Source organism: Amblyraja radiata, chromosome 29 (assembly GCF_010909765.2).
Source record: "Amblyraja radiata isolate CabotCenter1 chromosome 29, sAmbRad1.1.pri, whole genome shotgun sequence".
In the NCBI taxonomy this organism is placed as follows: domain Eukaryota; kingdom Metazoa; phylum Chordata; class Chondrichthyes; order Rajiformes; family Rajidae; genus Amblyraja; species Amblyraja radiata.
Window position 1 is genome coordinate 12,364,039 of NC_045984.1, and position 17,909 is coordinate 12,381,947.

Below are 17,909 nucleotides of genomic sequence, written 5' to 3' on the forward strand. Positions count from 1 at the left end.
CAATTGTGCACTTTTCTGTTAATATGGTGCTCCATGTTGAAATTCTGTATTCTGGAAAAATGTAGGGAACATGCTTGGTTAACTTCTGTCACTGGACATGATTTGTGTCTATATTTGGAACCACTGGTCAATTATTTGACATGATTACCTACAGTAGTGAAAAATATTCCTGATATTCCTGAAGTTGTCAAATATTATTTTCTTACAAAATGAGTTTCATTTGTCTTCAAACCATTGAAGTGATGCTTACTCTTTGCATACACAATTAATAGAGTAAATCTGAATCTTCTGCAGATGTAATCCCAGATGTTGTGCATTTTGCCCCCCTAGATTTTGGGTAGAATACATGTCTTTTTGAGCAGTCCCTTGGAATGAAGGATGAGTTATTTGGGCTATAATGTGGGACCTGCAAACAGTCCAGATGAGGTAGGAGTGCCTGACATAGCGGGTACGAGGGTGCTTACTGCCATTTATGCTGGCCATCTGTGCGCTCTTGAGAGTCAAGTGTTTGTCATATGTACCAACAAAACCTCGATTAAATTTTTACTTGCAGTAGTTTAACAGGCCCATAAATACAAGACACAAATTATATATATTTTTAATTCAATAAATTAACTATAATACCAAAATACTTAGTACAATAGAAGTTCATTGTTGCTGAGGTTAGTGTCGTGTAATGTTCACGAGCCTGATGGCTGCTAGAAGAACCTATTCTTGAACCTGGTGGTCAGTTTTCAGGCTCCGGTACCCCTTTCCTGACAGTAGGAACGAAATGAGAGCGTGGCTAGTGTGAGGTGGGTCTTTAATGATATTTGCCTTTTTGAGGCAATACCTCCAATTAGGCTCTTTAGGTTAGACGGTCAGAACCTATGGTGGACAAGGTGGCATCTACCTCGCTTTGTAATCTCATTCGTTCTTAGCCTTCCTCGTCTAAAATCAACAATCAGTTCCTTGGTTTTACTGATGTTGAGAGGAAGGTTGTCGTCTCTGGCACCATTCCATTAAATGTTCAATCTCCCTCCCGTACTTCGACACGTTATTGCCAGTTAATCAACCAACAATGCTGGTATCGTCAGCAAATTTAAAGATGCCATTGAAACTGTGTCTGAATACGTAGTCATTGATACGGAGCGATTAGAGCGGGAGACCAAGCACACAGCCTTGAAGTGCACTTGTGCTAATGGTTATTGAGGAGGGAATGCTGCTGCCAATTCACACTGCTTGTGATCCATCAGTGAGGAAATCAAAAGAACCAGTTAGACAGGGATAAGCCACTCGGATCTCAGAGTTTGAAAAGTTTAGAGGCGTTGGTGGTGTTGAAAACCGAGCTGCAGTCATTGAACAACAGCCTGACATACATGTGTAGAAAAGATGTCTGAAGAAAGGTCTCTACCCGAAACGTCACACATTCCTTCTCTCCAGAGATGCTGCCTGTCACGCTGAGTTACTCCAGCATTTTGTATCTAGCCTGACGTACATGTTCTTATTATCCGAATAGTCCAGAGCCAGCAAGGTCACATTCCTTGTTGATCTATAATGGTCGGAGGCAAATTTGTAATGGGTCCAGGACCTTATTAAATGAAGATAATATACATCATAAATAGCCTCTGAGCACTTATCACCGCAGACATTAGTGCCACAGGTTGGTAGAGTCAGACGCATCGCACCTTACTCTTATTGAGAACAGGTATTATTGATACCCTTTTAAAGCAGGTGAGAACCTTGGACCTTAGCAATGAGAGGCTGAAGATGTTCAAATACTCCAAGTTTTAAGAACTGAACCAGATACACCATCAAGGCTGGATTCTGGGAGCTCAGCCTCATGAAGGATTTTCTAACGTCGGCTTCAATATCTGAGAATACAATATCATTGGACCCTGTGTTGACCAGACAAGGTACATCATTGCTCTCCTTCTCAAAACTAGCATAGAAAACATTAAGCTCCTCCAAGAACATTGCTTCACTACATATTGAGCTACCATTTGGTTTCACCTGGTTGGAAGCCCTGCCACAGTTATCAAACGTCAGTCTCATCCTCCAGTTTAGAGAAAGTGTCTCTTTGCCTGTCTGATGGCCATATCGAGGTCATACCTGGGCTTCCTATAGAAACCGGCATTGTCAGACTTGAATACCCAAGATCTGGTCTTCAGTAGATTACTGACTTCATTGTTCAAGCAAGGATTCTGGTGAGGGAACACTTGTGTGTCTTAGTGGGAACACACTCCTCCACACATTTCTTAACGAAGTCAGGAACAATTGTGGCATATTTGTTCAGGTCCATTGCCGAGTCCTCGAACATCACCCAGTCTACTGACGGCAAGCAGTTGTGGAGTTGTCTAGCTCCCCTGACCAATCTGTGCAGTCCTCTACGCTGGGCCTCGCTCTTCAGTCGCTGCCTATACGCAGGTAGGAGTACGTTCAGGTGTCTGATTTCCCAAAGTGATGGTGAGGGAAGGAGCAAAAGGCATCCTTGTAGCAATGGTTGAGAGTATTTGATCTTCTGGTGCTGCAGGATGCGTTGTGGTATGTGAGCTGCTAATTAGCCTTGTTGAAGTCCCCAGCTATGATGGCAAAGGTGTCAGGGTATGTCACCCAGTGCTTGTTGACCACCGCATGCAGCTCCTCCAATGCTAGTCAAACCCTGAGGCAAGATGATGGAGAATGGTAGGAAGGGATGGCACTTCACTACTAATTGTTTTAGGTGCAGAGAATTAGGGACTCAATATTCCAATGCTGGACCAAATACAACCATTCCATTTTGAGGCTCTAATAACATCCTCGGATCATTTCCTTGTGGCAGATTGCAGTGCCAAAACGCATTAGCATTTGGGGATCTGTTGTCAGATTTGAAAATTGTGTAATTATGGCCTCCATGCTGGGAATTTGGCATGTGAAAGGACACTAATGTGGTTCTCTTATCCTGTGTGTTGATTTGGAGAAGTTTACAGAACGGGCATTGTTGGTACTTCTCCTGTGCTTTTGCAGTGCTCGCTGTGGACTGTCTCAGATTATTTGACTAAGTGTCAAGAGAGAAGTTTACAGTCTTGATTTTCTTGCACAGCTAAAACTTGGCACACTGAAAGTGATGGAAATTTCAAAGTCTGCTTTCATGCAAAAAGTGGTCCAGATTTTCCAGGACCTTTATTGTCAAGGAGTGGTGTTGTACAAGGTGAGTGGAGGACATCAGTTTAACAAGGGTTACGAGCAGGCCGCATTCTTTCATACGTTTCATTGATCAAAAGATATCCAAGGGCTGGTACCGAGGTAAATGATCACCGATGATTGCACTGAACGATGATGAAGGCTTAAAGGGACAAATGGCCTGCGTCTTCTTTCTAGATTTCAAATCCATTTTAATTTATATCACCCTGACCTCGAAACTATGATATAAACAGAAGATTTAAGAACAACCAATTTTGACGGTCCCATGGACCCAGTAAAGAAACACCTTCTCAGACAACACCTCGCACTACCAGATTGCCCATAACCAGATGGATTTGCAAAACGTACACAAGAGTTGGACTGCTCTAGAGTACGCCACAAGCATCGTTTAAGTAGAAATACAAGGCTGATGATTAGCAGGTGTAATAATTGAATTCCTTAAGCAAGACCTATCAGTAGTGGCCAGAACACATTTAGCAGGTTTGCCATCTTCAAGTTAGACACACATTTTTTTAAATTACATGCATGGGGGAATACCCTTTGAAAATATAAAGCAAAATTTAACTTTACGAATTTAACTTACAGTAAAAGTTTAAAAATAAAAATGTAACTTACTGTAAGACTAATAATCCCTTATGCAATTTTTCAGAAATGCCAATGGTTTGGCATTTGACTTAACAGGTGCCAATTCCCATGCTCCCTCTAAACTCACCTAGTTCTGTATCTCCTGCTTCCTTGAAACAAACGAGAGCACCAGAAAATATATTATACTACAATGCTACGCAACATCTGAAAAAAATGGTTTAAATGTACTAGATATTAACTGGAATAACATCCGTCCAGAAAATCTGCCAGCCCGGCACCACCAAAACCCCAAGCCTGCTGGAGAAACAGTTTTACAGCAATCGGAAAACCTCAAAAAGAATCGCAAAACAACTCCTGTGTTGCATGCTAGCTTGTCTCAAGGAAGAATATTATCAGTAATAAAATCACAACTCACATCAACGCTACCTCGAGTACATTACATTTCAAAAACAGTATTTATCAAAATGTTAACAAATAAAGCCCTTCACAAATAAGATGGCTAAATCTACCTTTTCATATACGTTCACATGAATTTACAGCAAAGAGAAACGCTTGCAGGAGCTTCGCACAAATTGGTCGCCTTGCATGTGCAACAGATTTTGTCATGTTGTGACTAATTAGTGACACTAAACATACAAAATAGGACAATCTATATGATTAAATCAAGGTGGTTGCAGCTAGATGGCTTTACTGAGTACCATGAGAATTGAGACCCTGCCTTTACTTAGACAAAGTCTAACTACAGCTATGCTAACAAAAGCCAATAATTTTATTTCATCTAATCTTGGTTGCGAGACATCTGAACAAAGATAGCCAGCAGTAAACTAAACATAAAATAATACAATGCTAAGATTTAAAATTTTATTTAGGCCAGTGAAATGCACTTATAGTGAAGATTAACACTTTGCCGCCAATTAGCAAGCTACTAGTTTCCGTTCTAAACATGATTTTGCACCATGGTCACATTTTTTGGAGCAGCCATGGTCACATTACTATTCTATTCAATAAACCAACAGGAACACACACACATATATGAATCTAACCTATTCAACAGTTTGCGAAAAAGCTTTCTAAATCCTAAAACGGACTTGCGATTTATATGTTTATTGAAGGAAATCTAATATCCATTTGGAAAGAAAAAGATTCATCAACTCCACTCTTGGCCAAGTGCATACCTACATCCAAGACCAAAATGCACTCAAATTGTTGTTATCAAATGTTTAACATACTTAAACATCCAAAAACTTATTCAGAAAAGTGTGATCAAGCTAAAGTTACCAAATCTTCAGTATTGTTTCTTTAAATTCCTCAGATGTGGAAATAAACATTTTACAATTAAATAACAATCAGTTAAATGGGAGCCTGCTTTAAATTCACTCAGAACAGTAAAGCAGTGTGTTTGTTCTTGTATTGCATATTAGTATTGGAGAAACAGCACCTCATATTTCATTTGGGTAGCTTGGAGAAACAGCACCTCATATTTCATTTGGGTAGCTTGCAACCCAGTGGTATAAACATTGAACTCCCTCATTTTAGGTAACTTCTGCATACATTCTCTCTCCCCCTCTCTCCCCCTCTCTCCCCCTCTCTCCCCCTCTCTCCCCCTCTCTCCCCCTCTCTCCCCCTCTCTCCCCCTCTCCCACTTTCCACTCTCTTTCTCCACTGAAAGTCAGTTAACCAATTCTACAGTTCGGAATGATGTATCCCTCTTGGTATCACATCTTCCATAGCCAACAATTGCCCCACTATCAGTCTGAAGAAGGGTCCCGACCCAAAATGTCACCTATCCATTTGCTCCAGGGAACCTAAGTTACTCCAGCATTTTGTGTCGATCCCCAATGACCTAGCAGGTAAATGCAAGGCATAGAAAGCTAAGGACTTAGAGTGGATGTGGGATTAGTGCCTATGGACAAAAAGGTCCACAAGGACATCGTAGGCTAAAGGGCCCATCTGTGTTTCACAACAATTGCCTTTTGTACAAAAGAGACAAGAAGCCACAGCTTTAATTCCCATGATGTAACTATCTTTGGAAGGAAATATTATTCAGGGTTGTATTTATTCCTCTGGTACCAAATACTTCCAGAGAGCGTGCACATATCATAAATAACAAGACCAATTGTGCTAATTCTCACAGTTGAATAACCCACTGTCACTATCCAGATTCAAATAAAATAAAATGCCGCTAATATACATATACAAATCAAACTGTCACTCTATTGTACGCTGCATCCACACTTTTAAGCACGTTTTGAAAGATACCAATGTAAATAAGTCATAATAATTAGAAACCAGGAGGAAAATTGAGAGACATTGCTAACAACATCTCCACTGTGCAAGATGCATATCGAACATGTAAGGTCACACTCCAACCCAGCTTAGCACAGTAAAGCTGTGCATTTTGCGATAGCGCTGTAAAGAAGGGGAATAAAACAATGTTCAAAACAGTGGGAGGGAGGGCAGTGGAACGGATGTTCAATTCCACATCAGAGCGCAAGTGCAAAGAAGGCGTGGCATTAAACAGAAAAATCTGAAAAAGAAAAAAGGGAAACAAAACATAGATAGCTTATATTGAAAAGAATCAAAATAGGAAATGCTTTGTAAAATAACAAATGCTATTTAAAAACGAATGTTGGATTGACGAATTGTGACCACTTTAAGTTGCTCCGCTGCGAGTTAATAAATAAAACGAAAATATAATGTAATAAATCAAATGAGATGTCTCCGTCTCCACAGAAGTGTTAAATCTTGCATACATTATCCAACAAAAAGCATACCTCGTCACCGACAAAAACATAGTTTTGGGCAATCTAATGGGAATACCTTTTTTTAGAAAAAAGATGGGGGTTGGTAAGTCTGCCAGGAGGCTCTGGTCCAGAGAGCCCCGGCATCAGACAGTGCTGCAATCTCTTGCGGACCACTTGAATGAATGGCTAGAGATGCAAGAGACCGACCGCCCTCCCTCCCTCTCGCCACAGGGCGTGATCCAGAGAGAAAACCACCTCTTCTCTGCGGTTTTCTCGAAGAAAAAAGCTACAGGCTAAATAACGGCGGGCCGAGAAAACTCCTTGCACGAAAGACTATTGATTAATTTTAAAAAGAATAATGAAATTGAAAAATGCCTATAATCACCAGATTCATGCGAAACAAGTAATTTCATTGTATTCTACTGTACACGAACAAATTAATCTGAATCCGAATAATAAAATGGAGAAAGCATAACAATGGGAATCAAGAGAAACTGACCGTCAAAAAACGGATTTTTTAAAAATAGGAACATTTACCCGTTAAAAGTAATAAAATGAGAATAGTCGTGTCGGCGAATGGAACAAGATGGCAAAGCTGCCTGCTGACCGATACAATGGTGGGGGAGGAAGGATTAAAAAGCTTGCCATCCTCGAGGAATGGCCGCCGCTGAGCGGAGCCGCCGCTCGCTGCCGGTGACCGAGCGAGTGACCAGCCGACCGGGCGCGGTGGCCAGGCCTCGGGCCGGCCGTTTAAATGTTTAAACCGTCAACCGCCACAACGGCCGCCCGGTGCCGAGGCCGCACTCACTTGAGCAGCGCGAGGAAGGCGGCGGGCTCCACGTCGGGCAGCTCGATCTCGGTGGAGGTAGTGGCCATGCCACCGTTGAACATGGCGTCGAAGACGGCGCTGCCGACGGCCAGCACGAAGCGGTGAGCGGGGATGCGCTGCGTCCCCATCCCCTTGCCCACCAGGAAGTGCACGTCGCTCAGGATCTCGTTGTTGAACAGGAAGGCGAAGCGCTCCTTCACTGTCGTCTTCGTGGCCTGCCAGTTGTACATGGGCTCCCGGTAAATCACCACGGCGGCGGCTGCAGCGGCCGCCGCCGCCGCCGCACCCCCTCCCGGGCCGGCGCCCAGTATCGAGGGAGGTGGCGACGTGCCGGTGGCGAGGGTCGGGCTGCCCGAACCGCCGCCATTAGGAACGTTGACTCTGTTGCAGGCGCTGAGGTTGCTCCCTCCCGCCGCCATCTTGAAGTGGCATCTGTTTACAAACAGCGAGCTGGGCAGCGTGGCCTCCTTAAAGGCAGCGGGGAGGCCGAGGTAGCTCACTCTCCCCACTCACGCCCGCTGCACGGTCACACAGGAAGTCCTGGAGGTTGCAAAGAAAGACAGGAAGCAATCCTTCCCATCCCACAAACTACAAGGTGAAAACCCTAATAAAGGTTGTTCACAGCCCTGCTTTCCTCTCAGTTCATGATTTTCCAAGCTGGAGCAATCACGCCCACACACTCAGAAATGTGCCTCTGCTGCTGCCCTGGGGACATTTAGTACGAACGTCCTGGCTCAGGTAGTGAAGAAGAAGAAGACCCTCAGCCAGTGGTGGGTCAAATAATTATTTGCCAGCCTCATGACCACTGGTTTTGACTTTCTCATCAATACGTGGCTTGTGATGGAGGGTTGTGTGTTGACCACAACAGTCCTCAATGCTCTGGGGAATGGCAGAAGATAGACGGCTCGAACTGCCTCAATAAAACTCTCAGAACTCTGCCTCTATTACACGTCCAATTCCATCACTTACCTATCATCCAGAGTGTGTGTACAACAACGTAGCCTGCTGTCACGGATGGCTGTCCCAGCCTGAACTTGAAGATAGAATATAAAACGGTACAACATAGGAACAGGTCTTTTGGCCCATAATGTCTGCGTCAAACATAATGCTAAGAGCAACTCTTATCTGCCTGCACATAATCAATATCTCTCCATTCTCTGCATACCTATCTGCCTATCCAAAAGTTTCTGAAATTTACAATCGTATGACAATAAATTGAATTGTATTGTATTGTATTGTATTTCCCTCCATCATGGTAGTGGACAGTGCGTTCCATGCACTCATTACTCTGTGTGGAAAAAAAACTTGTCCTGCATATCTCGTTTAAACTTCGCCCCTCTCACCGTAAAGTTGTACCCTCTCGTATTTGACATTTCCACCCTGGGAAAAGGGTTCTGTTTGTCTACCCCATCTATGCCTCTCATACTTTTATGTACTTCTATCAGGTCTCACCTCAACCATCAGTGTTCAAGATAAATTATCTGATACTCTACTTTCATACTTCCAAGCTCGGCTTTGTCAGGATGGTGACAGGGATGACCAAGTTGCTACCGGGAACCGCACTCAGATCCTGAACTGCTTCACTGTTGTGGTTCAACATGATGCCAACTCACTCGAGTAATTTCTTCAGCCTCAGCTAGACTTCCAGGATCCACAGATGGGACTGGGAACACTGATCCACAGGCACCTGATCTGGGTTGTGCCCTCACAGCTGAAGAGCAGCAAGGCTCAGATTGTGGCTGCTCATACCAGCGCTTCTGGACAACAACTGCACCATCAAGAAGATGCTGGTGGAAATAATTCATGCCATGGCCAAGGGAGGCTGCCTGGATCAATGAATAATAATCATGTCCTTTATCCTGGACCACTATATCCTTTCCAGGAACTTGGGCAACCCATTCCCACTGCATAAAGATATGTGTCACCAAGATTGAACTGCAATATTTGAAGTTATGATGTTCTTCCTGACAGATCTGGAGAGCAAGGAGGGTATACACTGCTCCACTTCATCAGTATGCCCCGGTATACCAGCTTCCTGACAATACAGTGTTACTCTGCAAGATGAGTTGCCTGGAAAAAACGAGATTGGAAATACTCCCTCATTTTCCGAGGAAAATGGTTTTCTGAGTGATCAGACACTCATAGCAATTTGTAGCAATTTGCTGCCAACAGAGGAGAAAGGCTGTACTGCGGCTGTACTGGGCTGCCTGCAGATCATGAGCCTAAACAGCTGTGCTGCAGTCGTGGAAATGTGGGAGAAGCAGATTTGGAGGCTGGCCAGTGATTGGACGGAGGGGTCAGAACAAACCCTGCCCCATCAGGACTGGAAAGAGAAATTGCTCCAGCCATTGTCCTACACCCTGACCACCATCGCACAGGAACAATGAAATTTCTTCCACAATCTGTCAATCAGTGCCTGAGAGTGGACCGGGCCGATCTGTGACACAGTGCAAGAGCTTTCCCTATCTGTCCATCTGTATGCTCTGACTGAGATGGTCTCGGAGCCCGAGTCCAAGATATCTGTGAAGAAACACTGTGACAGTCATCTCATCACTGATCTCCTGCAGTCCAAGCACCTACATGAAGATGGTTTCATGACAGATGAGATGGAGTCCCTCAAGAAGCTCTTGCCAATGATGAGTGTTGGCCTCGTCATCCAATTTTGCCCTGAAATTGTAATAGGAATTTGATCTTTCTACGGGGCTATGCTCACCCGACTTCATGCTGCAGCGCTAAAAGTTTTTGGTGTCTTGACCAATGCTGTACATATGTATTAATATGTTCAAATTGATTATATAATGAGATGAATCCTGTAAATTTCCCCGAGGAGAGATTCCCTACTTGAATTCTATCCGGTCTGGACCTTTGGGGTTGGAGCTGTCTGTCCTGTAAAATGTTATCGTTACCATGTAATGTTTTTGTGAAGATGTAAAGACAACCACATATACATACACACATATACACAAGTAGAAGATCAGACTTTTAATATGTACTAGACCAAGTGCAGACCTGCTCCCCCAATGCACCCGTTCCCTACCCGTAGCCCCCACGGGAGGCGTGGTCCTCCAAATCAAGCCGTTGCCGAATGTAAAATTCCAGCACTCCACTGCCTCCCTGAGCAGTGGGCTTTTAAAAAAAATCAATTTAAAAAAATAAGTATATGATATGATGATAGGTGAGAGCGAGAGGTGGGGCAGTAGATTTAATTTAATGAATTAATCAATAAGTTTTTTTTTGTTTTTTTTAAAATAATATTTTTATTAGAAGTAGACATATTATAAAGTATAGTTGCATATGATAGTAAAAAAACTTTTCATATACATCAGTCATACATTATTAAAATTTTCAATTGTCGATTACTTCTACTTCTAGTGTTTTTTTTAAAATATAGAGAGAGAAAGATTACAAATATCAAAAAGAAACAAAAAAGGTGGAATGGATTACTTATAATATGTCATTGGAGATAGGTTCGTAGATTATAAAGTATGACTTTTCATCTAATCCTGAGTTCAGGTTTCAGTTGGGTTTTCGTGCCGGGCCAATCTATCCCGTCAGATAATTAATGAATGGAGCCCATATTTTATCAAAAAGTTCTTGTTTGTCCATTAAGACGTCTAATTCTTTCTAGATATAGGGTCTCCGACATTTCCACACTCCACATTTTAATTGTGGGGGTCGTAGGGCCTTTCCAAAATTTTAATATTAATTTTTTCCTTGTTATTATACTGTAGTCGAGGAAATTCCTTTGGCTTGTTGTGAGTGTTAAACTTTGCTCTGATATTCCAAGTATTATTAATTTTGAGTTTGGATCCAGTTTTGTATTAATAACTTCTGAAATTATTTCAAAAATATCAGTCCAGAAATGTTTAATTTTTATACAATTTGCAAACGTATGTGTTAAATTAGCATCTAGATGTAGACATTTATCACAAATAGGAGAGATTTGTGGGAAGATTCTATTTAGTTTTATTTTAGAGTAGTGTAATCTATGTAAGACTTTAAATTGTATTAAAGCATGTCTGGCATTTAACGAACATTGATGTATATGTTGTAAACTTTCGTCCCACAAATCTTTCGTTATAGGATGACCTAATTCATTTCCCCATGTATGTCTATATGGTTCCGTCGGTGGTACCTCGTTGTTTAGGAGGGTGTTATAAATATAAGCTATTAATTTTTCAGTGTTAGGATGCTTGTTCAAACATTCATCAAGGATTTCTGGTTCCCTAGTCCTGTAGACTTGTGTGTTAGATTTAACATAATCTCTAATTTGTAGATATCTGAAGAGATTATTTGAGTGCAGTCCATGATTCTGTTGTAGCTCCTGAAATGAAAGAAAGGTGCCTTCCCCATAAAGGTGTCCAATCTTTTTAATTCCATAATTTTTCCATTGTGTGAAACCCTTATCCAAAAAGGATGGTTTGAATAAGGGATTATTTACAATGGGAAGGCATAGTGGTATATTATTCAATTTAAAAACTTTTTTAAATTGTTTCCAAATTCGTATTCCACTATGTATTATGGGGTTCTCCTTATAGGTTTTTTTGTGCAGTTTTGTGGTAGCAAATATGATCTGTCCAATTTCAAAAGGTAAACAGTCTTCCTTTTCCATCCTTAACCAATCTGGTTGTTGATCCAATTCTTCCAGCCAGAAATTCATGTTTTTAATATGGACTGCCCAAAAATAAAACAAGAAATTTGGCAAAGCCAAACCTCCATTTATCTTTCTTACATAAATGTTTTTTACTTATTCTATGATTCTTATAATCCCAGATAAAACTTGTAACAATGGAGTCGACTTTTTTGAAAAAAGTTTTTGGGATATATATCGGGATTAATTGAAATAGGTACATCAATAAGTTTATTGGCCAAGTATGTACACATACAAGGAATTTGCCTTGGTGTTCTGCTCGCAAGTAACAACACGACATACAGTAAACAATTAAGAATAAAACATTAAGAATAAAACATTATAGTTTAAACATGTGAATGAAATAAAATACCAGAGGAAAAGGAGCCTACAAACTTTTGGTTATTGAGTAGAGCTACTGCGCGTTGACAAAAGCTGGTTTTATGTCTGGCCGGGGCGGCTTTGACAGTCCGAGTCACCTTCCAGAGGGAAGTGCTTCAAAGAGTTAGTGGCCAGGGTGAGAGGGGTCAGAGATAATCTTACCCGCTCGATTTCTGGCCCTTGCAGTGTACAGTTCATCAATGGAGGGAAGGTTGCAGCCAACAACCTTCTCAGCTGATCGAACGATTCGCTGCAGCCTCCGGATGTCGTGCTTGGTGGCTGAGCCAAACCAGACCATGATGGAGAAGGTGAGGATAGACTCTACGATGGCAGTATAGAATTGGACCATCATTTCCTGTGGCAGATTGTGTTTCCTCAGCTGCCGCAGGAAGTACATCCTCTGGGGCCTTTTTGACTGTGGAGTCGATGGTGGCCCCCCATTTAAGGTCCTTGGAGATGATGCTTCCAAGGAACTTAAGAGACTCCACTGATGTGACTGTGGTGTTGTGGATGGAGAGTGGGGGGGAGGGGAGGGGGAGCTCTCCTAAAGTCTACTATCAATTCCGATGTCTCAAGAGAATTTAGCTCCAGGTTGTTACAAAGGCACCAGGACACCAGCTGTGTCCTGTGTTTAGAGTTTCAGCGTGGAAACAGGCCCTTTGGCCCACCATGCTGACCACTGATCACCCGCACAATAGTTCAAATGTTATACCAGGGGCAATTTACAGAGCCAATTTACCTACAAATCTGAATATGGGAGGAAACCGGAGTACCCAGAGAAAACCAATCACAAGGGGAGAACATACAGACAGCACCCGTAGTCAGGATCAAAACTGGGTCTCTGTGAGGCAACAGCTCTACTGCTGTGTTACTGTTCTGCCTGGCAAGCAATATGTAGATAGACACAAAATGCTGGAGTAACTCAGCGGGACAGGCAGCATCTCTGGAGAGAAGGAATGGGTGATGTTTCGGATCGAGACCGTTCTTCAGATAAAAGAAGAGTGGAACAAAATAAAGGAGGGATGATGGATGGGAACAGAGGAGGGAGGTGATGCAGGACACAGTGGGAGGAGTTGTGGATGCTAGTCAGATGGGGGAGGTTAACAAAACTGGTTGTTAGAAGGGTCAGGAGCGAGTGAGTTGAAAAAAAGAGTGCTGGAAAGAAAAACACCAAATTGGACTGTTTGCAGCCAGTAGAACAATGTTTTGATAAATCTTTAACTAATGTTTCATTATAAAGTTTCATAACTAAATAAACATTTCCAATTGATTCAGCAGTATGAATTACATAAAATAAAGTGGTTTACAACAAGTTATCAAACAAATTCTTAATTGTAGATAAATAAAACATAACTCCTCTGCATTGGAAACAGGAAATTAGACTATTTGCAGGAGGTGGGATGCACTTTGTATGACATTTTCAGGACAATGAATCAAAATCAAATAAGCATTTCTGATGGATTCAGGAGCACATTATATAAAATAAAGTGGCTTACAACAAGTTAATGGCAGATGAATGAAACATGGTGTTCCTATACAGACTATTCTGTATAGGAACACCAAATTTGACTTTACAAGTATGGTAAATAAACTTTACTGGAGAAGTTTTTATAATCAAATAAATGTTTCTAATGGATTCAGGAGCAGTAAATAAACAGAATAAAGTGGTTTACAACAAGCCACTTTTTACTTTAAATTGTGGAATGCAATAACTGCTCTACCATGGAAATTGCAAATTAGGCTGTTTACAAGAAATATGATTCTTTTACATCCACTTTCCCATAAATTTTCACAATAAGGTTTTACAACTAAATATATGTTTCCAATGGATTCAAGGAGCATGAAGTACCCAAACTACGGAGTTTACAACAAGTTACTTCAAAGTACTTAGAACATAGAACAGTACAGCACTGGAATAGGCCCTTCAGCACAAAATATTTGTGCTAACACGATGCCATGTTAAATTAATTTCCTCCGTCTGATCCATTTCATTCCATTTCCTGCATAAGCACATGTCTATTTAAAAGCCTCTTAAATGCTCAAACACATCTGCCTCCACCACCATCGCTGGCAGCGTGTTCCAGGCACTCACCATTCTCTGAAAACAACCTGCCCCACACATCCTCCTTTAAACTCCGCCCCTCTCACCTTAAAGTGAATGCCCTCTAGTGTTGACACTTCCACCCCATGAAAATGTATCTGACTGCCTATCAAGATAAACCTTTATAATAGATTCTGTAGCATGAATAACATAAAAATAAATTTACAACAAGTTTCTTTAAAGTTCTTTGTGGGAGTAATCTGCCCACTCCTTATATATATTTTACAACTTAGCCTCTGTTATTGTGCTAGAGATCTCCACACCTGACCATCAACTGATCCTCAATCCCAAAAGTCTTAACCCTTTGACCTGTAGTTCCAGATCATCCAGCTGGGGAAAACGCCTTCCATGTGTCTAGCCTGTTGAGGATTTTGAAATCTTTGTATGTTTCAATGAGATATATTCACTGAATACAGGCCTCATCACCCCAATCTCTCCTGGTGCAACAGACTCACTATCCGAGCAATCGGTCTGTGAAACCTTCACTAAAATCGCCCACAGTAATCCAGGGTAATCTCACCAAGTCCCTATATAATATATTTGTTTGAATTTTTTTTTAGTATGGCTGTATGGTAATTCAAATATCACTGTACCTTAATTGGTGCACGTGACAATAAAAGACCATTGAAACCTTGAATCCTTCGATAAACGCAGACACCAGAGACAGCAGATACTGGATTAAAAGACAAGTGGAAGAACTCAGCAGGTTAGACTGAAGAAGGGTGCCAACTCAAAACATTGTTAATATCCCTGTACGTATACTGCCAGGCCTGCTGAGTTCCTCCAACAGTTTATTACTCACCCTGTATTTTTGCATCCTCACAGTTTTTTCAGACCATCGACAAACCTGGAAATAGCACATTTAATCCTTTCGTCCAAGTTGTTGTGGAGAGCTTGAACCCAACCACAGATCCTTGTTGTATACCACTGGCCACTGCCTGGCACTTCTTTACACATTTCTCTATCTCTACTCTTTAGTTCCTGTCTGTCAAAAGATTTTTTGATTCATTCCAGTGGAATTATAATGGGGTATAAAGAAGTAATTGAAGGCTTAAGAAAATATTCTATCTGCCTTTTCACTTCAAAAGGCTCAGTACCTGCTGGAGAAATGCATGACAATTAGGCATCAGATGACAGTTGAGTATAAAGTCTCTTATATCTCTCAGTAGAAAGTGCTGTAGAAATTAAGGACACCCAAACCAACAAAACTCCTTAGTGGCTACAATGATAGTATGTGTAATGTAAACAATTTCCACAATGTTCAGTTTGGATGTTGCTTTGATGGTGGAACTGAGGACATTATGCTTCCTTCCCTGAAGGACAGAATTGAACCAGATGGGCTTTCACCACAATGAACGGAAGTTGAAATATTCCAGGGAATTAAAGACTGGTGAGCCTCACTTCAGTGGTTGCAACACTATTGGAGAGGATTCTTTGGGATAGGATTTACTCTCATTTGGAAGAGTGTGGGCTAATTAGGGACAGGCAGCATAGCTTTGTCCATGGCAGGTCATGTCTTAACATTTGGATTGAGTTTTTGAGATTGAAGAGGTGACAAAGGTCATTGATGAGGGTAGGGCAGAAGGTTAAGGCCTGGCGGGCCGCACAGCCAGATGCAGAAGACCCGGCAGGCCATGGGCTGTAGGGGGGAAGCTGCCGAGCCGGCCACTGCTCATACCCTGAAGACCAGAGACTGGAGAGGAGGGAGCCGGCGATGACAGATGCGAGGAGTAACGGCGGTAGGAGAATGAAATGGTGTCTGGCCTTCCACGCCATCAAGGTCGGCACTCCCATCGCACAAAGGTGGACGGACGAGGGGAAGAACTGGACGATCCAGATGTCCAAGGACGGCAACGGCTGGAGGCCCTGCCGCAGCTTGGGGCTTGTCTGGATCGGGCTCCGCTCATTAGAGCTCGAGCGCAGACAGAACATTGAAATGGGAGCCAAAATCTGGCACCACTGCATGTGGTCTCAGTAGACTATATCTGTACACTTTGCTAAGCGGGGATTATGCTTGGGTCTGGTAATACTTTACTGATCTGTATGCAAAAAAAATGTCATTGTGCGTTTGCATCTGACACTAAAGCACCATTGGGGATACATGAGATCCATTGTGACTTGGTCGATTGGATTCTGAACTGTCTTTCTCATAGAAGACAGAGGGCAGTTGTGGAAGGATGTTATTCTAACTGAAGGTCTGTGACCAATGGTGTTCTACATGGATCTGTGCAGTGGTCTCTGCTGTTTGTTACATATATAAATAACTTGGATGTAAATGCAGGTGGGTTGGTTAGTAAGCTTGCAGACAATACCAAAATTGGCAATGTTGCAGACAGCAAGGAGGTGCATTACAACTTAGTCAGCTTGTTGCTGCAACTGGGTGAGAGGAACATGGAGATCTGCAGGACCTGGTTGTTCACACTGCACTACATCGCACAATATATGGCCTCCTGGAAGGCATGCAGAATAATTGCCCAGCAAACAGAAGGAGGAAGCCTGAGATTTCCCCAGGTGGATCTGCTGGTAATTCAAGTGATGGGAGCACTCCCAAGACACGGCACCTTCTCTGCATGGAGAAAATCAGCTGTTTCCGTATCTTCTGTTGCCAATCACACTCAGCACAGACTCACTGACCTCTCACCCTGACTCTTTGCATGAGTTTCCTGTAAATATGGTAATTCATTTTACTAAAAGGATTGGAAATAGTCATTCATTCTGTAAATGTACCAATTTGTTCAAATTGATTTAAGAATGAGATTGATCTTGTAAATAGCATTTTTATTCAAGTGAGCATATGCATTAAATACGTATTTACAGTCTTGTTACTACATTGTCAATTCCATAAAACATGGAATATTTATTAACTTTGTTGAATTCCCAGTGGAGAGATTCCCACTTGATGTCTGTCTGTTCAAGACCTTTAGGATTATGCTCCGTCCTGTCCTGTTTACATGTCACACTCTGGCTACAATTCAGAACTCAACTAAAGGAGAGTTTGTAGTTCTTGCTGTCTTTTTGGTGTAGTTTGGAGCGTGTTCTTTTATTTCCTTTGTTTTTTGAAAATCGGCTTATCACATTTATTGAAACTTTCAGTTGTTTGAAACAGGCCAGTTTGTTACCGTTGTGTCAAACATGTGTATTTCTCAAAAAGCAGGCTGAGCAAATGACACACCGCAAGACAGCTACTTCCACTTGTATGCACATGCGGATCCATATTAAACATTAACAAACAACCTGGAGGAACTTAGTGGGTCGAGCAGCTTCTGTGGGAGGGACTAGAATTGAAGAGTTTTCTGGGTTAGAACTCTGCCACAGGACTGAGTATGGGGGAGGGGGGGGGGGGGGGACAGCCAGTATAAAGTGTGAGGTGGAGTAGTGGGCAAGAGATGACAAAGGTGAATGCAGTTGAGGAGAGGTTGGTTGGCAGACAGTCAGGTGGGATGGGAAGGGTGGAGAAAGCAACGTAATGTGGAGGGG

At 42.2% G+C, this 17,909-nt stretch overlaps 1 protein-coding gene across 7 annotated transcripts in view; it reads right to left on the reverse strand.

Annotated features, from left to right (window-relative positions):
* Nucleotides 1-10,678, reverse strand: part of LOC116989315 (BTB/POZ domain-containing protein 2-like) — a 35,217-nt gene extending 24,539 nt beyond the window's left edge. For 5 of the 7 annotated variants that reach the window (XM_033046563.1, XM_033046560.1, XM_033046562.1 and 2 more), the window contains exon 1: nt 7,300-10,678. In XM_033046563.1, the coding sequence (XP_032902454.1) occupies nt 7,300-7,739 (440 nt within the window). In that variant the 5' untranslated portion in view covers nt 7,740-10,678. Of the gene's footprint in view, nt 1-6,990; nt 7,270-7,299 lie in introns of those variants that run through there. The other 2 variants (XM_033046566.1, XM_033046565.1) reach the window with 2 other exon arrangements.
* Between the last annotated feature and the right edge of the window lie 7,231 nt (nt 10,679-17,909).